General features: G+C 41.8%; 1 protein-coding gene across 1 annotated transcript in view; it reads right to left on the bottom strand.

Moving 5' to 3' along the window:
- HEXB (hexosaminidase subunit beta) overlaps positions 1-20,268 on the bottom strand; it is a 21,288-nt gene extending 1,020 nt beyond the window's left edge. The window contains exons 1-13 of the mRNA XM_064140787.1: positions 19,945-20,268; positions 19,693-19,850; positions 16,959-17,024; positions 16,068-16,114; positions 15,751-15,861; positions 13,334-13,435; positions 10,181-10,310; positions 8,349-8,529; positions 7,309-7,395; positions 6,213-6,285; positions 3,626-3,800; positions 2,700-2,790; positions 2,396-2,500 (exon numbers count right to left, since the gene is read on the bottom strand). Of these exons, the coding sequence (XP_063996857.1) occupies positions 2,396-2,500; positions 2,700-2,790; positions 3,626-3,800; positions 6,213-6,285; positions 7,309-7,395; positions 8,349-8,529; positions 10,181-10,310; positions 13,334-13,435; positions 15,751-15,861; positions 16,068-16,114; positions 16,959-17,024; positions 19,693-19,850; positions 19,945-20,237 (1,619 nt within the window). The 5' untranslated portion in view covers positions 20,238-20,268. The remainder of the gene's footprint in view (positions 1-2,395; positions 2,501-2,699; positions 2,791-3,625; positions 3,801-6,212; positions 6,286-7,308; positions 7,396-8,348; positions 8,530-10,180; positions 10,311-13,333; positions 13,436-15,750; positions 15,862-16,067; positions 16,115-16,958; positions 17,025-19,692; positions 19,851-19,944) is intronic.
- Positions 20,269-21,396: the final 1,128 nt, after the last annotated feature.

Raw genomic sequence — 21,396 nt, forward strand, 5'->3', positions numbered from 1 at the left:
CAAGACTTGCTCTTGGTAAGGGACAGTGGTTTTGTGTAGGTCTCTGGAATATATGTCCACCTCTTTGTTTCCCTTCTCCCACCACTATTACTCTGCAATTTGAGCTGCTGTATCCTCCTGCAGGAAGCTTAGTTCAGATCTCAGTAGCAGCTAAAAGCTTTCATAGTACTATTTCAACAACAGTGGCCTCAGCACTTGTTTTTAACATGTTAACTCCCTCTATTTTTCTCATGGCTGAAATAATGCAGTTTACACAACTCTCTTCCTATAGTCTTATTTTAAAGCCAGCTTGGAATAAACCCAGCAAGTCAAACTTTGAGTCTTTCAGTTACTCTTAATTTATTAAATAGCTGCTTCATACTCGTCATGGTTTTAAGCCCAGCCACAACTTAGCACCACAACTGACCTTCTGGTAGGATGGGAAGGGGAAGCTGGGATTAAAATGCAGAACCTCAGGGGTTAAGGAGAGTAATGGAACAATGCAGAGAATTAATTTTTAGAAACAATAGTAGTAAAGAAAGTAGTTTATAACAAGTAGTATCAAATGCAGTACCCACACTAGCCCCCATGTCCCATTATATCACAGGCACAACATTTATTATATGGAATACCTCACAGGCTGTGGCCCTCACAGCTGCTTATGAGGAAAATTAATCCTGTCCAGGCCAAACCCAGGACAGTAAGCTAAAAGGCAATGCTTCCAGCAGCTAATCCTGCTGACCCATCTACTGGAATGTGGCCAAGCTGCTTGAGTTTTGAAAGCTGATGGTAACTCTCATTGTATCTTGCTCTTTATAAAAGCTGATTTGTATCTTGACTTTGTTGGGAGTTTCAGTGATTTGTCGTAATTTTTTTGTAGGCAAGTTAAATGGCATTTTGCATTCCTGCTGCAGTCCAACTTTGCAGCAACAGTTAGGAAAACCTAAAAGGCTCTCTGACTGTACACTTTTAAAGCTGGACTAACTTGCCTTGGCCATTTTTAGGAAGGAACTGCAGAGATGTTATAAACAGAAGGTTTTACAGTAGCCATAAATAGAAATTAATTAATCAAGGACTCTTTATCCACTCCTTTCAGTCTTTACGCTAAGGCATTATCTGAAAGAATATCTCACTCAAGCTCACCTATCATGAAAAGAGTTTCACCTGATTGTCTGTTGCATGTCTTTAATTACTATTTATAATAAATCCATAACAAAACCCTTTTTCTGAAAATCTGTTCTTCTGCCTGTACTCATCCCACAGACCTTTCAGTATCTTTTTTGACTGCAGTAAATAGTGGTGTTGGTATTTGAGGAAAGACAGGAATAGAGGAGTTCTAGTATTTCACTAAACAAAGTTAGCGAGCTCTGAAGGTAGCTGTTGAAAAACTATCTAGGACTTTTAATGTCTTAATGCATCTCTTCTTCTGAGTACACAAAAATCACATGGGGTTAACGTTACTGGCTTGATGGCTGCACTCTAAGAGCGGCTGTCAATGGGTCCATGTCCAAGTGGAGGCCAGTGACAAGCAAAGTCCCTCAGGGACCAGTCTTGTTCAACATCTTTGTTGGTGCCATGGACAGTGGCGCTGAGTGCACCCTCAGCAAGTTCGCTGATGACACCAAGCTGTGTGGTGCAGCAGATGTGCTGGAGGGCAGGGATGCCATCCAGAGGGACCTGGACAGGCTGCAGAGGTGGGCACAAGCCAACCTCCTGAGGTTCAACAAGACCAAGAGCAAGGTCCTGCATCTGAGTCAAGGCAATCCCAAGCACAGATACAGGCTGGGCAGTGACTGGCTGGAGAGCAACCCTGAGGAGAGGGACTTGGAAGTGCTGGTGGACAAGAAGCTCAAGGTGAGCCAGCAGTGTGCACTTGCAGCCCAGAGGGCCAACCAGATCCTGGGCTGCATCAGAAGTGTGGCCAGCAGGTCAAGGGAGGTGATTCTCCCGCTTTGGTCTGGTGAGACCCCACCTGGAGTACTGCATCCAGTTCTGGAGCCCCTATTACAAGAGGGATGTGGACATGCTGGAGTGTGTCCAGAGAAGGGCCACAAGGATGATCAGAGGGCTGGTTCAGACTCGACATGAAGAGGAAGTTCTTCCTTGTGAGTGCTGAGAGCCTGGAATGGGTTGCCCAGGGAGGTGGTTGAGGCCCCATCCATGGAGGCGTTTAAGGCCAGGCTGGATGAGGCTCTGGCCAGGCTGATCTAGGGTAGGGTGTCCCTGCCCATGGCAGGGGGGTTGGAACTAGATGATCCTTGTGGTCCCTTCCAACCCTGATTCTGTGATTCCACATGGTCAGGTCAGACTGCTAGTTCTCCTCCCTTCATTTTCAGACCTGTAGTTTGCACCTGTGCTTGAACTACATTGGCTGTAAGGCATGAGCACCATATTTTACCATGGCTGTTCATCTTACCGGAGCATGCGGCATCGATGGTTAGACAGCCTTTCATAGGCATCTTCCAAGTTGGTCACACTGCTGCTGCTCCAGAGTCTCTCTCCTACAGCACTTGCTCTAGGCCTGTAAAGACAGACTTTTAGAGCAGGTACAGTCTATAACCACAAATGGATTAAAGTTTAATACCAGGTGTTCTATTCAGAACCATATTTTTACAGCTGCTCAGGTTCAGTACAGAGCACTGTTATGCAGCAGGACTGCAAGTTAGTGATAAATTAATGCTTCTTGTGGCTGCCTTTGTAAAACTCAAAGTAGTTCATACCATAATCTTGGTGTGAGGTTAGTTGCATCCACATATTCCCCCCATAGGCAGGCTTCTCCACCTATTACGAGTTCTTTCTGTTCTTCAGATCCTGAATTCAAAGCAGAAAATTAGAATTTGTATATGCCCAGAAGACTTGCATGCACAAAAGATCCATTTTCCAATACCCAGAGAAGGCTGCTTTTCAATCATTTGTTTTCTCATAGAAAATACCAGTACTCAGCACTAACTTTTAGTATTTTGGTGGTTGCTACTGAATGCAAGAACCACCAGGCCATTTTCCCAGATAATCCATTTCCCATCTCTGTCAGCAAAAAAAATTAATCCTGAGGATATTCCTTAGCATTCCAACATTCTTCAGACATTTCAGTCCTCATTGAAACTCTTCATTCTATCAAACACTGACTAAAAAGGCTACAGAACTCAGATGCTCTACTCCCTAACAGGCTGAGAGCTACTTTGCACAAAACGAAGCTCCAAGCAGAGCATACAGGATGTTTGTATCAGATTCAGATACAGATTAGACTCTGGAAGAGTCTAATGTTCTAGAAGAGGAGACGATGAGGCACTTGGTGCCATGGTCTAGTTGACTGGATAAGGCTGGGTGATAGGTTGGATTGGATGATCTTGGAGGTCTCTTCCAACCTGATTGATTCTATGATTCTAAGCTTGTTAACATATGAATTGAACGTCTGTCTGCCAACAGCCACTTTGCATAGCTCAGACCCTAGTGGATGATGCATCTGTCCACACATGCCCCAGTACCAAATCCCTGAACATTCTTCCCTGTGAAAAACTTAGTCCTTTGATAACAGCATATCTGCTCATACTGACTGCATGACCACTTTAAGTAGCCTTGTTCCTTCCACTTAGACCTATGAAATGACTTCCATGCACAGAACATGCATATAAAAAGAGTAACATACCAGGGAAGTTAAGCGGCTCAACACTGTAGTATTTCTTCCAGTCTTGCCCATAACTAATGTAGTCTAAGTACCAGGGAGCTGCCAGGATAGCAGTGAACCCAGCTCCAGTAACTTTGCTCAGCTCATGAGCATAGTTGTTGCCTATCCACACTTCAACTACTGTGTCTGGTTTCAGCTAAAAAAAAGAAAAGGAAAATAAACCCCAAGCCCTCCAGAATACCAAAGGCAATCCTAATTGATGTTGCCAGGGAAAAGCATGATGGATTTCAAAACTGGGGAGGGAGGGGGGGTGGTATTTTTTCAGGAGGAACATTTTAGAAGCTAATTACCACATTGCTGATTTTAAACAGGGCTTACAGTAAAGTGAAGCCTAAGTGAAGCCTAGGTTACACTACTGACAGTTAATCCCCTAAGAGGGTTCCTACATGCATCAGTTATCTGGCTAGCTTTGAAATGCTAAGCATCTGGCATCACTAGACCAGATGCACATAGGAAACCCCTTGAGGCACCAACTGTCTATGGTATAACCTAGGCTTCACTCTCTGCTGGTTTGAGGCTAATTTTTTACTGAGAGAAATTAAATTCTTAGCTGTGAGAAGAACGAAAGAACGAACGAACAAACGAACGAAAGAACGAACGAACAAAAGAAAAGAAAGAAAGAAAGAAAAGAAAGAAAAGAAAGAAAGAAAAGAAAGAAAGAAAAGAAAGAAAGAAAAGAAAAGAAAGAAAAGAAAGAAAGAAAAGAAAGAAAGAAAAGAAAGAAAGAAAAGAAAGAAAGAAAAGAAAGAAAGAAAAGAAAGAAAGAAAAGAAAGAAAGAAAAGAAAGAAAGAAAAGAAAGAAAGAAAAGAAAGAAAGAAAAGAAAGAAAGAAAAGAAAGAAAGAAAAGAAAGAAAGAAAAGAAAGAAAGAAAAGAAAGAAAGAAAAGAAAGAAAGAAAAGAAAGAAAGAAAAGAAAGAAAGAAAAGAAAGAAAGAAAAGAAAGAAAGAAAAGAAAGAAAGAAAAGAAAGAAAGAAAAGAAAGAAAGAAAAGAAAGAAAGAAAAGAAAGAAAGAAAAGAAAGAAAGAAAAGAAAGAAAGAAAAGAAAGAAAGAAAAGAAAGAAAGAAAAGAAAGAAAGAAAAGAAAGAAAGAAAAGAAAGAAAGAAAAGAAAGAAAGAAAAGAAAGAAAGAAAAGAAAGAAAGAAGAGAAAGAAAGAAAAGAAAGAAAGAAAAGAAAGAAAGAAGAGAAAGAAAGAAGAGAAAGAAAGAAGAGAAAGAAAGAAGAGAAAGAAAGAAGAGAAAGAAAGAAGAGAAAGAAAGAAGAGAAAGAAAGAAGAGAAAGAAAGAAGAGAAAGAAAGAAGAGAAAGAAAGAAAAGAAAGAAAGAAAAGAAAGAAAAGAAAAGAAAGAAAAGAAAGAAAGAAAAGAAAGAAAGAAAAGAAAGAAAGAAAAGAAAGAAAGAAAAGAAAGAAAGAAAAGAAAGAAAGAAAAGAAAGAAAGAAAAGAAAGAAAGAAAAGAAAGAAAGAAAAGAAAGAAAGAAAAGAAAGAAAGAAAAGAAAGAAAGGAAAGAAAGAAAGAAAAGAAAGAAAGAAAAGAAAGAAAAGAAAGAAAAAAGAAAGAAAGAAAAGAAAGAAAGAAAAGAAAGAAAGAAAAGAAAGAAAGAAAAGAAAGAAAGAAAAGAAAGAAAGAAAAGAAAGAAAGAAAAGAAAGAAAGAAAATAAAGAAAGAAAAGAAAGAAAGAAAAGAAAGAAAGAAAAGAAAGAAAGAAAAGAAAGAAAGAAAAGAAAGAAAGAAAAGAAAGAAAAGAAAAGAAAGAAAAGAAAAGAAAGAAAAGAAAAGAAAGAAAAGAAAGAAAGAAAAGAAAGAAAGAAAAGAAAGAAAGAAAAGAAAGAAAGAAAAGAAAGAAAAGAACGTGCCCTATATCACCATTCTTCTGCTCAGAAATGCAACTAGTCAAAATATAGATAGGCCACTAATTTCTTACACACTGCTCAGCTCTCACTTTGGGCTGTGCCTTCTTCCTGGCAGTCTGGTCTCTGTGGCTGAGTCTGCCTTTAACTCTCTAATCCACCTAACCCCTTTTTCCTCTAACCTCTTTGTCATCTTTTTTTTTTGACATCTCACCTCAGATCTCCAGATTTATCATGTGAGATATATGTGGGTTGATCTGGTTATTTCTGAAGGGACTGAAAGAGGGAGGGGGAAGGGGATTTGGGTTGAGAGCCCCTCCTGGGGAACTCTGGTTTCTGGAGGGGTATTGTGTTTCTGTGTTACTTTTAATTTGTATATAGCTGTGCATATGCCTGTATACTGTGCTAAGCTGTAAGTATAGCTTCATTCCTTTATTTCCAGACGTCTGAGTCTAGTCTGGGTGACTTTCTTAAGTGTGGGGGGCTGCTAACACCCAAACCATCACACACTCTAATGCGAACCTTGTTTAAAACCAGCAAAGACCTAACCAGCTTCAGACTGGGGGGTGAGGGAGAAGACAAAAGATAGCTTCCAAAATGTTTCTTCTCGGAATGGTTAACCACTTAATAGTCCACATCTGAAGCCTGCCACAGCACTATGCTGCTATGCAAGAGTATCTTATTATTTTCTTATCTTACCTGTGCTTTGTTATCAAACACTTCCTGCCAGACCATGTATCCTTTGTTATAGGATGAAACTATATCCAAAATCCTAGAATTCAGAAAGGATATCATGTTTGTGAACTTCAATTAGATCAGTACAAGCATACAAAGTAGCAACATTTTCTACCCTAACAGAGTAGAAATATACCCAACAGTGCTGCTTTTCCCAGCACTGCATAAAGGGACCCAGAAAATGAGTATTTTTTAAAATTTTGACCTTCAGTGCTCTGCCTCATAGAACAGGTTCTCCTGGGTACAAAGATATTAAGGGGCCGGAGCACATGCCCTAAGAGGAGAGGCTGAGTGACCTGGGGCTTTTTGGTCCAGTGAAGAGAATACTTAGAGGAGATCTAATCAATGTTTAGAAATATCTGAGGGCTGAGTGTCAAGAGGGAGGGGACAAACTTCTCAGTTGTGCCCTGGGATGGGACAAGGGCCAATGGGCACAGCACAGGAAGTTCCACTTCAACATGAGGAAAAACTTCTTTACTCTAAGTGTCTCAGAGCAGTGGAACAGGCTCCCCAGAGAGGGTGTACAGTCTTCTCCTCTGGAGACTTTCAAGACCTGTCTGGATGTGTTCCTGTGTGACCTGAGCTAAATTCTGTAGTTCTGCTCTGGCATGGGGGTTGAACTCAATGATCTATGGAGGTCCCTTCCAACCCCTAACATCCTGTAATATACATGTGCAGTAGCACAAACTGGTGATGTTCAAAACTATAAGCAACTCATACAGGTATCTAAATCCACGTTATTTAAGAATGAGAGGGAAACAACTACTGTTAAAACCTTGAGACTTCTACTCCTTACCATGTGTGCTGATCTTACAGCAGGTACTTAAAGATACTAAATGCATTCAGAGTGTGCATAGAACTAGACTAACATATTCTTGTTGTGTCCCGTATTTTAAAGCTCTGAACTTTAAATTCACTGGACTAAATGTGTAGTTCCCAATACATGGTACTATTTGAAAACAATGTAAGCTAACATGAATCACCTTCAGTATCTGCACCTCAACATCATCCGCAAATAGTGTCTGTGAGAAGCTAAGCAAGAATTAAAAAAACAGCATACTTTTGAATATAGTAAGATTCCAGTTTAGCATAGTCAGTGCCAAAGCCTTGCTTCTTCATGAACTCTTTCACCTGAGGGTTAGATTTCCTTAAAAAGAAGAAGAAAAAAAAAAGATAAATTGTTTTAAACCTGATTTCCTTCTACATACAGCAAGGTAGCTGATGCCTTGGGCACACCGTAGCCTGGAACGCATCACAGAATGGAAGCAGCAGGCTAACATGATTTAGCTATACTGAAACAGTTTCATCCTTATTTGAAATAAAGCAAATAGTCAAACTTCTCTGGTAAAAATAGTGGAATTCCTGTTCCGAAACAGTCTCTGGGAGGCTGCCTTAAGCTTCTAAGAGCTCTAAGGTTCTTGACTTCTCTGTGACTTTGTGTGAAGGTTACCAAAAGTTTTGGAAACTAAGCAGCCACAGTACCAGATTAAGAACTTGGGAAAATACACCAAAAGCAAACCAATGTCTTGGAGATAAAGAATGTGCCAGAAATTCTCTTTCTTTTAAAAAATTAAAGCAAGTCCTGCATGTTCAGATTTAATGTTTTGAGAGAACAGATAAATACTACCTGGATCAGTTAATACTCATCTAATTAGATCTGCTCCAAATTTAGTTCTGGAGTAAGGATACTCCAAAATATTCAAAATCCAAAACCAAGCGAAGAACTGCATGAACACAAGCTGTACTTTTAATACAAGCACACAGGAGTCAGTACTATAATACTTACTTTCAGCAGATTTGCTGGAAGGCAGAATTCAATCGAAAGAACTTTAACACAAAGCATTTAAATGTCAATTATCTCACACAGACTTTTCCTGCTTCCTGCCAGGCTGATTTACACAAATTCTTTAGAGTATCTGAACTCTGCACCACAATATGACTTGCTTGGTGAGGATCCCAAACTCTCAGGCTGTAGTTAAGGAAGTGGAGACCTTTGGGTTCAGCAATTAAAACTGTCTTATGCAACTGAATTCCATAATTGATGGGTGTAGTCAAGTTTAAGAGGCACTAGGTATTTAATTCTTTGAACTGTCACCATACCAACAATTGAAGTTCACTTCATCTCCTCCCAAATGAATGTATGCATCTGGAAACACATTGCTGATCTCTTTGAAGAACTTAGTCATGAAGTCGTAAGTAGTATTCAAAATGGGATTTACAGGTCCAAAGGACCCAGTTGGCTGTTGTCCTTTGTAACAAGGGGTGAGAAGATCTTTTTGACCTAATAGAGACAATTAATAGAGGATATTCAGTTCTACTTTGGTATGCTGAATTTTGCTAGTAGGGAGAGGCAGTTACTCATATTAAAGAGGTTCATATTCATGACTTAAGTGCTCACCTATTCTAAATATAATCAAATAGAGATAGGATGAAATAAAATAACTTCTGTGTCTCTGCCAGCTTGTCCAAGGTTGAAGAATCCTGGAACTGGAAATCAAAACTGACTTTCACATTTGTGAGTTAACACACCCTAATTCATGGAACATGTCACTGTATCTGAAAAAGAGTTTCTGAATGACTACTCAAGTGAAAAAACGCTTTAATGTATTTAGGAAGGAAGCCAGTTAAAAGGAAGCCAAACATAATTAGTGTGCTCCAGAGGCCTCTTTTCTCTTTCTATTAATCCCTGTTAACACCTAAGTAGGTGGGGAGTATATGGCTCAAGACACATGCTACTTCAGATTAGTAGGAATTTGCTTCTACACAAGAAAGGATAGACAGACATCAAAACCAAGTACTGGTTCTTGAATCAAGGTATCTGAAGCAACATGAGCCAGGATAACAAAACAGGAGAAAAGTTACTGTATGTTGTTTGGTATTTCTAAATCCATTTTATTTGGTAAGCTCTGTTGCAGCAGCAGCACCTTCCCACCCGTGTATTTCCTACTCCAAGCACTTTTTACCCAAACAGGGCCCTAGTGGTAGATTGCTCTGACTATCCTCCTTGCATGCTGTAAGATTTCTCTCCAGTATCTTGAATTTTAATGTAAACAAAGCATTGCTACTGCAGTTCTTAAGCAAAGCCAGGACTGGTTCTTTTGCATCACATTTTAAAAAGCTGTAGTACAAAGAGCTATCAGTTCACTCTTAATACAAATGTAAAGACCTCATGTATCACCAGGCAAGACACTGGTGCTTCATTACAGCAGAGACCACATGAGAGATGAAGGATTCAACAAGTTTTTAGCAGATTTAGCTTTAGCTTTGTTTCTTTCCTCCTCATTTTAAACGAATGTGCAAGAGCCTGAGGCATCTTCCAACATTATGGCCACAGACTCACCCTAGGACTAGAACTCTGACATGCTACAAAACTTCCAGTTTGACCAAAACCACCTTAAGTTAATTGCAGTGAAGTTGAAGTCAGTGCACCTTGAATTAAGTCATAAGGTTCCCTGGTCTTTGAGTACTTGTAAACACACCACTCTCAGGATTCAGGCGCTCTCTGCCAAGAAAGTGAAGAAGCATCCAGCTTTGTTGCACTTTGCACATTGGCAGACTACTGCTTTATTAATAGTCAGAAACATCATCTGCTTTGAAAGAACCTTCTTGAAGTAGAAATCACTACCCCAGAGACAGCAACTCACTAACTCTAGCCACTGCCTTACTACCCTAAACTCAGGAATACTAAATGGGGTCATAACAACAACACAAAGTCTAACCTGTACCTTCACACACATATCCAGCACAGAAAGCATCCACCTTCTCTGTTCAGTTCATCTATCATGTAGAAGTCATGATCACTACTGAGTCTGCCACTCACCTGTTACCAAGGACCTTTCAAAACATTTTAATGGCTGCTTTTTCTGAAGTTCTTTGTTTGCTGAATCGTACTTACCACAATCTTTCAACCATTAATACTTTCCTAGACATACCTTTTCCCCATGACTGTGTGTGTCCAGGGGTATCAAACTCTGGGATAACTCTAATGCCTCTTAACCGGGCATACTCAATCACCAGACGGACATCAGTGGGTGTATAGATGTGGTTATAGGAGTATGCTCCCTGTAAAATATTCACATTTAGAGACAGTTTACAAAACATTACAACAGCAGCTCACAAAATTGAGATTGAAGTGTTACAATTTAGACTGGAGAGCAGTTTGTTGTTTTTTTTTCCCTTTACAACACTGACAGACCTTTTCTATTGACTAACTGGAGTGGGGGAAACACAAAAATTAACCCCTTTTTCTGTGGTAAAATAGTACCTTGAAAAGACTGTGCTTTCCTCCTTAGCTCAGTTGCTGAAAGAAAGAGAAAAGCTACCTTCTACTCCATCAGATTTTTGGAAAATACATTTTTCAGTTCCATATACAAGCAAGTTAGTTTTCTCCTCCACCTCTGCATCATTACTTCTGAGACACGGGGTCCTCATCCCATGATGTGCAAGACTAATGGAAAAAATAGGCCAAGTCAGAATGAAAAGTATTTTACTCCAACACCTCTGCCCATCAGCTTTGATACAGCACTGCATAGGGTTAATCCTCCACGGGGAGTGACCTTGAACCTGACCCTAGGTGGTCCCGACCCCTCCCCAGGGATGGGTCTGAACACCACCAGGTGATGGTTAGCCCACTCCCCCCTTCCTGTCTAAAGATCCATAAAAGCAGGGGGACTTCACATTTCTTTCTCTCTGCTCCCTGCATACAAGGATCACCATCCTGTTCCTGATTCTCTCTTTGTTTTACCATGTGGCCATCACCCATGAGGCAGACAAAGCCATCACCATCAAAATTGGGTTGCATTTATACATTTTGTATTTGCGTTCCCTTCCCTATACCTTTGTTAACTTCCCTACCTCAGATACCTTTTTAAGTTATTGTTAAACTTTTTTTTCTTTTTTAACTTTCTAAATCAAGTGAGATTCATTTATTTGGCTGTGCTTACCTTTTCTTCACAGTATCACAGTATTATTAGGATTGGAAGAGACCTCACAGATCATCAAGTCCAACCCTTTACCACAGAGCTCAAGGCTAGACCATGGAACCAAGTGCCACGTCCAATCTTGCCTTGAACAGCTCCAGGGACGGCGACTCCACCACCTCCCCAGGCAGCCCATTCCAGTGTCCAATGACTCTCTCAGTGAAGAACTTTCTCCTCACCTCCAGCCTAAATCTCCCCTGGCGCAGCCTGAGGCTGCGTCCTCTCGTTCTGGCGCTGGACACCTGAGAGAAGAGAGCAACCTCCTCCTGGCCACAACCACCCCTCAGGTAGTTGTAGACAGCAATAAGGTCACCCCTGAGCCTCCTCTTCTCCAGGCTAAACAATCCCAGCTCCCTCAGCCTCTCCTCGTAGGGCTTGTGCTCAAGGCCTCTCACCAGCCTCGTCGCCCTTCTCTGGGCACACTCAAGCATCTCAATGCCCCTCCTAAACTGGGGGGCCCAGAACTGAACACAGTACTCAAGGTGTGGTCTAACCAGTGCAGAGTACAGGGGCAGAATGACCTCCCTGCTCCTGCGGACCACACCATTCCTGATGCAGGCCAGGATGCCACTGGCTCTCTTGGCCACCTGGGCACACTGCTGGCTCATGTTCAGGCAGGTATCAATCAGCACACCCAGATCCCTTTCTGTCTGGCTGCTCTCCAGCCACTCCGACCCCAGCCTATATCTCTGCATGGGGTTGTTGTGGCCAAAGTGCAGCACCAGCACTTGGAGCTATTGAACCCCATCCCATTGGACTCTGCCCATCTGTCCAGGCAGTCAAGGTCCCGCTACAGAGCCCTTCTGCCCTCCAACCCAGCCACATCTGCCCCCAGCTTGGTGTCATCTGCAAACTTGCTGATGACTGACTCCATGCCCTCATCCAGATCATCTATGAAGATGTTAAAGAGGATGGGGCCCAGCACAGATCCCTGAGGGACACCACTAGTGACAGCCGCCAGCTGGATGTGGCACCATTCACCACCACTCTCTGGGTCCGGCCCTCCAGCCAGTTCCTAACCAAGCACAGAGTGTTGCCATCCAAGCCACGGCCTGACAGCTTAGCCAGCAGTTTGCTGTGGGGGACAGTGTCAAAGGCCTTGCTGAAGTCCAATCCCTTTCTTTTGGGAAAGAAGGGGGAAGAGGGAAGGGCACTCTATAAAATTGTTATTGATTCTATCAAATTTATTGGGGACTCTGGGAATTTATATTTGGACTGAGACAAGTGCCAAATCTAGCATCAGGGCCTGTCAGTGAGGAAAAGGACAGAACTCCAGAGACACTACTAGCAAAAATAATTTGACTGCACCATATAACATCTACAATCTTTGAATTGAAAAATTCTGTGTGCCATCAGCTCAAGCACTGCCTACCTAGCTTTCAGGAGAGTGAGACTCTAGTAAGCATTTCAAAACAGCATCACAAATCTTGTGCTTAGGCTCAGTCTACTTTACTCACACTTGATACAGCTACTGTTGTATCATGACTACGCAAGAACCTCACGGCTATGCAAGAACCTCACGATTATCCAAGAACCTCATGATAGCCTTCACTATCAAAAATGGCTGTGAATCAGGAAATAGAGACACGTTGCACTGCATTTATTTTAGAAAATAATCTCACACTCTTGGGCCTCTTACAGACTTTGTATTCTGCAGCTAGATCTACAATAAGGCAAAAGTATTACTGCAGTAGTTCCAAACCAAGAGTCAACGGGAAACTCTGGCATTTGTTTGAGTGGATGACAGTCTACCAATTAAACAAACCAACCAAAAGAAATCCAAGCACTGTTCACTACAATTGGTTTCTTGCACACCATTACTGCTTGATGGCCTGGAAATGCTGAGATCGCTTCCCTGAGCAAGTCTGCACAGATGACCCAGTAAGGTAATTTACTATGCATCCACAAAAGAGACTTGAACACGGCCCACAGAGACACTCAAGTAGGATCCTAAATATGGACTTGCCGGCTCCTGGTCCTCTGGTACTGACTCACAACCAGCCAAGGCAGTCAGATTCAATTGCTGGTGTAGGTTCTGCATTTTATTTTCATGAAATGCGTGCCAGATTTCTGCCCTCCCACCCTGCTCCAACAACACTTACTCACCTTGTCACTTAGCTCAGGGAAATAAATACTCTGGTAAGGGAATGACTGATCATCTACTATATGCCAGTGGAGAACATTGAACTTGTTAAAAGCCATGGCATCCTGTAAAACAAAAAAAAATGCAATGCAGTTCAGTTAAGAACTTCACTCTCACAGAAAACCTATGGGGAAAGTGGTCTTGCCTCAGTACAACCTGAATGCCTAATGCAACAACTGAAAAACACACACACCAAAGAATAAGCATCATATGTCTCACTGAATCCTAGAAGTAAGTATCAAAACACAGAAGCTTGTTTATGCAGTTACTCCTCTCTCATCTATTTTCAATGGTCTTATCAACAAGCTTTTAATCTGATCACCCTACACTGACTGGTAGAAAGCAAACAGCTATAAATGCTGATTAAATTCTGTACCACCAGCTATTTTGACTTACAGAAAAGCTTAAGCTTTTTTACCCAAATACTTTGAAATCAAAAACTCAATGGCAGTAGAGAGTTTCCTACTGTTTAGCACATTCGTACTTGCATCTGCAGAATCCATTTCAAACACGTGTGAAGCAAGCTGTGAATTTCCCCCCCCCCAAAAAGAAAAATTAGTGTTCCCCTTTTCAGTCATTTGTGTGGGTACTTCTTCTATTGAAGAATGTCAAGACACATGTTCACACACTTATTTTAGAACTAAGACTCCAGATGAGTGGTTATACACATACTCCAAGCTATGACAGTTTGTTAGAGTCACCAGAAGTTATCGTCTGCTGTGGGCAGGAAGAATAATTGTCCTTTACACTGTTCATGATGAAGTATTAACAACACAGTTGCTTCCAAACCTTTGCCCCAATACATTTCCACTCCTTCCTCTTTCTTTTTTTCACAGACATCTATTTAAAGAAGCAACATCAAATCCAAAGGAAGATTTATGCCCTGTCCATTCCCCTAGATTATCTCATCTGTTTCACTAGACATTGAAAGCTTTAATTAACAAGCTTCAAGCATTTCTATCAAGCACCACCTTCCCACAAAGGAAACTGTATCTCCTGACCTTCGGCTCAGCCATTCCTTCCTCAAGGACAAATGCCCTTTCTGGAAATACAGTACAGCAGCAGGTGGACACAAACAAGAACTGTACTTGAACTGCTGCCTTAAGCATCTAATTACCACATGTCAGCAAAGGGATTACTGCTGATTTTTATTAGGTTAGCTTGGATCCAAGAGGGCACAGTAGTGGAAGGAATAGGGCACTTGTTCTTTAACCAGTAAAATGGCACAAAATGCAGCTCTAGGAAAGTAAGCCAAGGAAAACAGTGTAACAACAGTTAAAAAAGCTGACAAGAATGGTTAGAAATCCCAAGTCTCTGCAGTCACCCTTAGACACTGCCTCTTTTAGAGAAGACATCAAACAGTGATGAAAATAAGCAAATTAAACACTGCACAAACACTACTTGCTGAAAACAGACTGATCTTACATATAAATACAAGCAGTAAACACTGAGGTAGGGACAAGCTCTAAGCATAGTTGGAAGATGCCCTTGGAAATGAAGGCTGCTTTTACCTGCAATCTTTTCCTGCCCATCTTAAGCCTGCTTTGCAAAGTTCTGCAACAAGGAAGGGAAGGGAAATGCTAATACTATTTTATGTTGGGAAAGCAAGACAGAGACAAGACAGAAAACTGCACATTTCTTCAGAGGCTACTCCAGTTCAACCCATCAACTAAGTCCTGCTAGAAGGATTTCAACAGCAGAAAAAGAGAGTACAAACCAGAAAACTCTACAGCTTTGGCTAATATAACTACACAAATTCATCACTTTCCCACCAGAGTGGGAGTGTACAATTTGTAGAGTGCTTATTTAAGCTTTTCAGTGAAAACTCTGCAGTTTTGTGTTGGTCTGGTTTTGTTTTTTTTTTTCTTTTTGAAGTGACACAGTGAAAGACATCATTAGCTTCCCATCAATACTTCAAATTTCCCCCTCTGCTCTCTACTACTTACTTACTGGCTTGTTTTCATCAGCTTAATAAAATAATACTAAAGCCTGGTTATTGAAAAGAGTGGAATTTTCCTGCACCCGTTGTCACGGAAGCTAGGAGTTGCAAGGTCTCCAACGTATTGGTTTGTGTAGGTCCAATGTCTAAGAACCTGCTTCTAAGAAAAACATGAGCTGGTTAAGGTAAAAGAAAATGCAGAAAACTCAAAAGCGCCACAAATCTCAGCTTCCTCTACAGATTCACTAATTACTGTGTCCACCCACTCAGTCTCCTTCTGCTGTATGTTCTGACCTTCAGTTAGCAAAGTCTGACCTGTTCTTTTAGAGTCAGACAGAAGAGATGACTTCTCCTTTCAGATCAGCTCCAGGTGCTACCTGAGGGGGCAAAACGCAGCAGTGAGAAGCCTTAATTATCCATGATATAAAACTGACCACTTACCAGATTTGTAAGGATAGATTTCAATGGTAAATAATGCCTTGAAGTGTCTAGTAAGATTCCTCTGTGAGCAAATCTTGGAAAGTCATCGATTTCAGATTCATTGACAAGAAACTATAAGAATGAGATTTAAAAATTAGAATTCTGATTTTACGTTTACCACTTCAGACAGGAAAGACTTATTTTCAGCTTATTAACAGCTTTGTAATTATCAGAAAAAATAATGAAAGTAGACGACCTATTGTTTATAGAAGATCACCTAATAAAGAATCTGGTTGCCTATTAACAAGATTTTGCTTTTAGTTAGTAGTTATACTTACACTTCCGTAGTCATCCTCATGAACCAACTGGCTGAAGGTTTCCAAACCTAGAAAAATTCCAAGAAAGGGATAGAGAGTAAAACCCAGTACTTGTCCTTAAAGTTTTAGATAAAAACAGGACCTTGACCATTTACAGAGCATTCAACACAGCTAGAAGAATGCTGAGTTTCTTTCTTTTCAGCAGTTTACTTCATTGCTTAAGCACTACAGTTAAACAAATACTAAAGAGAGACCATTCAGGCTCCCCATTACACACAAATACTGAATATTAGCACTACAGCTCAGCTGCACCAAATTAACCCTCTAATAATATGGAAGTGATTGAAATGAAGGTAGAAGTTTCTGACCTTGTTATATATTTATTAATGACACTTCTGGAATTGACAGAGCTTCTAATTCAGCATTAAAAATCTGCTAATTCAGACAAACACTCCAGTAAGAACCCTGATCTAGGGTAGAGTGCCCCTGCCCACGGCAGTGGGGTTGGAACTAGATGATCCCTGTGATTCATTCAAACCCTGACTGATTCTATGATCCTATGAACAGTAGACTGAAACCTCAGCATTACAGTCTTCTTAGCAATGTGTCTAGCATGTTCAGATATCTGTTGAAGTCAGAGAATAAATGGCTCACAGTGAAGATTAGAGAGCTTTTTAGCACTCAGGATGTGGTTAGTTTAACTGACTTCGGGCACAGCAAGATCCATGCCTGCCACTGATTCTGAGATGCTAAGAGGCTGACCAACACACATCTGGGTATTCTTCTGGTCTCTAAGCCCAAGATTACTTCCCATGAAGGCCTGAATGAGGGCAAGGTCAGCTGGTTCTTAGTTTGCCATGGAATCTGAATAAGGCCAGAAGAAACTGCTCTATAGGAAAAGTATCATCTTACCTCTTAAAGCTCCCCACACCTCATCTGCTTTCAATACAGCCACCGGTTCAGTTACAGTTAAATGATCTAAAGGGAAAAAAAAACCACACACACGTCAAAACATTCCTCAAGCACAGATTAACAGGGCATTGAAAGATTCTTCAAATGCCACATCTCACTTTTGGGTTTTTTTTCAATTTTAACCAATGCTGGTCTTAACAGTGATACCATGTAGCTATTTTTAATTTATTTGCTCCTAAAATAACACAGTCATATATTGCCAGTCAGAGCCAACAGTCAATCAGTGGGGTGAGAAAACAAATACGGTGCTTAATAATGGTGGTATTGCATGTGGACCAGAACTCCAACCAAGTTTAACTCAAATGATTTAAAACATATTGGATGACATGTTTGCCTTTAAAACATAGGTTATAAAAGTTGGGTACTTAGCCCAGATCTATTTGCAAAAGCATTAAGTATATATATATTTTTTTTAGTAGTATTAATTAACAAGCTCTATTCCTAAGTGTTCACCATAAAGGTCTAATTACAAAGGGTAAAAGAAATGAAAATCAGACCCTGTAGTCCAATAAGCACATGTATTGGGCAATGAGATGCAGTAAAATAAGAAAAATGAAGAATGGTATCTAAAGGTCTCCTCTTAAGCTTTAGTGCTGAAGCAAAGCACAAAGTACTGGGGTGAGGAAAGCTACAATAATTTTTGTTTTGGGGTTTTTTTTGTTTTGTTTTTTTTTTTAAATTTAAAATAATTCAGTGTATTTTAGTGGAGAAACAAATATTTTAAATAGATTATTTTTTTAAATATCAAATACACATATAAAAAAACCCACACTATGCCTATAAATCTACATTATTGTTTAAATACCAAAGCAGTAATAAACTGACCTGTGTCACATCAACATTGCCACATCAAACAGCAGAGAGAAAAATCAACAGCAGCAGCAAATTGCTGTACAAGGATTTATTGGACCTGCCTCAGCATGGAAGAGCAGTTGGCTGTTAAGTCATACAGTTCAAACACCTCTCTAAACTACCAGAAAGAAGCAACTCAGGGACATGAAGATAGTATCTCAAGTTTCCATTTTAACCTAAGCACAGACTGCATATGCTTTTCCAAGGTGAGAAAGAACTGAGAAGAGTATTGCAATCTCCATGGATCTTTCTGTGGTAGACTGTAGTTTGGTCAGGGATTTACTTCCAAGAACAGCAGGCTTTTTTCTGAATATATGCCATACCTTAAACAATTGCACAGTAACAAGTTCAATGGCTGTTCAGATTACACATCCAACTCTCTTGCTATAGGACAGTCACTGACTGATTCATACTGTACCTATTACGAAAACAGAGGCAAACCACTGAATACAGCAAGTGACTAATAACTGTGTATCTCAGCATTTAGCCCATGAAGAAGTTACCCCATTAAAACAAAAATTAAAATCTTGCTAGAGTTTGGAGAGCTCATCTTACTACACAGGCAACACTCCATATTTTTTCTAACAGGAAACTCCTTTTCTACAGCAAAAGGAAAAACTTTGACTGTCTTGAAGAGTGCAACCTAAAAATCACATGATCTGACAGATTCCTTTACAAAAGAGGAAAAACAGCTTTGGTTAAAATCTGAAGTTCACAAAACAGTTCAAAGTTCAACTAGTAATAAAGCAGTACAATAATCTGACTGTGTCAGAAAAAAACCTAAAGCACTAGCAATTCTTCTGTTACACCCCTTTTGTGTTGAAATGCACAATAAACTTGCACACAAAAATTGCAGAGTTTGGCTAAACGTACCAAAAAGACTGAGTACATGTAAAATCAGTACATTCTATCACAAGTCAGGTGGAATTAATCCTGCTGCGGATGCGCAATTTGAGATTAGAAGGATCTTTTTCTAAGGATCTGTATCCTAGATACCAAACAACTGCCTTGCCTAGTACAGAAGATTATCTCAAGACAGAACTAGATGAACTGAGTATGTTGAAATCTGTGCTAATCTGTTCAGACAAAAAGCAGTACTCAGCTTCACTTCTATTACAAAATCTCTCTGGTCATTAGGACTTATTTTAGAGTACTTCTCCACTCCAGACTTCAGTCACAGAACTAAAGAAGCATATCAGAATAAATCAAATCTAACCATCCCATTTGAAAACATCCCTCTTATCTAGTGATAGAAAGTGAATTAATAATGCTGCAAAATTAAGAGCAAGAAGCTCTGTTTTCCCTGTAAAACCAGAAATACCATGTACATAAGCCAATGAACGTAGCTTCATTTCAGATAGTTATTACTATAGAGAGCAAGTAAGTACGCAAAGCCAGCCTTCGCTCAACACCTGCCACTGAAAGAAAGGAATGATCCTTGCCTATGCAAAGATCTCACCATACCAACTTGGGTTGAGCAAGGCATGATGCTGTTGATTTGTAATGACAGCTACTAGAAAGGGCATGGACAGATAAACTAGTCAAATGCTAGCTAAACTACACAAATCAGAGGCTACACGTCCATCCAGCTTCACGATTCACTGCAGGCTGGGGTTTTCAGCAGCATTATGAGCAAGAATTATGCTTGGCACTGCTGTTGAGTGTTCTCGACTGCCTCGGTGAGTCTATGATGTTCAGCTCCTTAATAAAAAATAATGTGCTGACTTTTAAGTGTGCCACGTGACTGACAAACATGCGCTAAGGATGCTGCTAAGCCGCGGAAGAAAGAAGAACGCGGTGACCGACTGTGCGCGGTACTCACAGGCCTCGCTGGAGCCGAGGTGCGGGTAGCTGTGACAGCCGGGGTCCAGGGACTCGACTACCACCTGCAGCTGCAAAAGTTCGGGCTCCCCTCGGGCGCCGAGCGGCCTGCGGCTGCGCCTCCGCCGGCCCGAGTGCCCGAACATGTAGTCGTAGTACCTGCCGGGGAAGCAAAACACCGGGCGGGGGGGAGCTGAGGTAACCGCTCCCGTCACAGGGCAACCTCCGCACCTCCGGCCTCACCGCCTCTCACCTGCGGAAGGCATCCTGCAGCAAACCGCAGGCCGGCTCCGCTAAGGAGCCGGTGCTGTGCACCAGCTGAAAGCGGCCGGGGGCCAGCTGCAGCTGGCGACGGGACGTGCGAAGCGACTGTGGCAGGGGCCACAGCGAGTTCTCTGGGACGGTGTTTGAGACCGGCTCCCACTCGGCCAGCTCCAGCTCGGGTTCGGCCCGCGGGGCGCCACGACGAAGGCTAGTGCTCACTAGCACGGCAGGTACGAGGAGGAGCCCCAGCAGCAGCCCGACCAGCCCCATAGCTCTAACCATAGCGCGGCGTCTGCCAGCACCCCCTCAGCCCGCGGCTGCCGCTCGCACCTCAGACCGGCCCCGCCCCCGCCGTCACGGGGTGGAGAGGCGGTGCTCAGGAGCGCGCCGCGGCAACGCCCCACCCACCGCCGGCACCGCCTACCCCCGGCACCGCCTCCCCGTGGCGGCCAGCAGGGATTCGCTGCGCAGGGAGGGGGCGCACCGCGGACGGGATCTGAGTGGCTGCGTTGGGGTTTTCTCCGGCAGGTGCCGCCGCGATGCCCTGTACGCCTAAGTGCTCGAATAGCAGGGATCGTTGCTGGGTCAGAAATTCTGCGCGGTTTGTGTACAGAAAGGTTTCCACTTAACCTCATGAGTGTTTTTTTTAAGGGTTAAAACTAAAGCATCTCTTGTACTGCTACAAAACAATTTTAGCCTTAGCAGAAATCAACAGATTTGCTGCAGATCGCGTTACAAACTATGCTGTGGGTAAGTAGAAGTCAGAGTTGCAGTGAGGTATACCAAGCCTTAACCAAGCAAACTAGGTGCTTTTACAGATCCTGGTACGAACCATGGAAAGTTGTTGGAAAGTGATCAGAAAGCAAATCAAGCACTGGGAAGCTGGAAGTCACAGTGGGAAGGCGGGAAGGCTTTAAGCCACTTCTAATCGAATGGTTAATGCAAACGCTTGCAGCTGGTTCAGCTGCTGCACTCGTTACAGCCATGGTGATGAGTGAGCTGGTATCTGCCTGTGTAACTGAGACGCTGGGCAACCGTGGCTCCCTTGGTGATCTTTGTTGTCTGGAATGTTAACTCTACTCATGGAAATAGACTCCTCTTAAGTCTATTTCCATAAGGAAGATTCTGTCTGGAAGTAACACAGACATCTTGCTGTGGAATTGCTATGAGCAAACCCCTTCAAGTAGAGCTTGTCCTCCTTTTTATGTTGCTCTTCAGGTTTGGAAGAGCAGCTCTTGCTACTGTCAAAAGACTCCCTGGGGGACTCTGGCACCTCACCTACTAAGGGAATCACTGCAGGGCTGGGTGTCAGTTTAAGAGGAGGTTAAGTCTCAGCTGCCTGGTGACTCCAGAGTTGCTCCTGATCACACAAGTTTATGTGATTTAACACATAGCAGGTCGAGGGAACTGATCTAATCTTGCCAGTTAAAAAAAACCCGTG

Source organism: Pogoniulus pusillus, chromosome Z (genome assembly GCF_015220805.1).
Source record: "Pogoniulus pusillus isolate bPogPus1 chromosome Z, bPogPus1.pri, whole genome shotgun sequence".
Lineage (NCBI taxonomy): Eukaryota > Metazoa > Chordata > Aves > Piciformes > Lybiidae > Pogoniulus > Pogoniulus pusillus.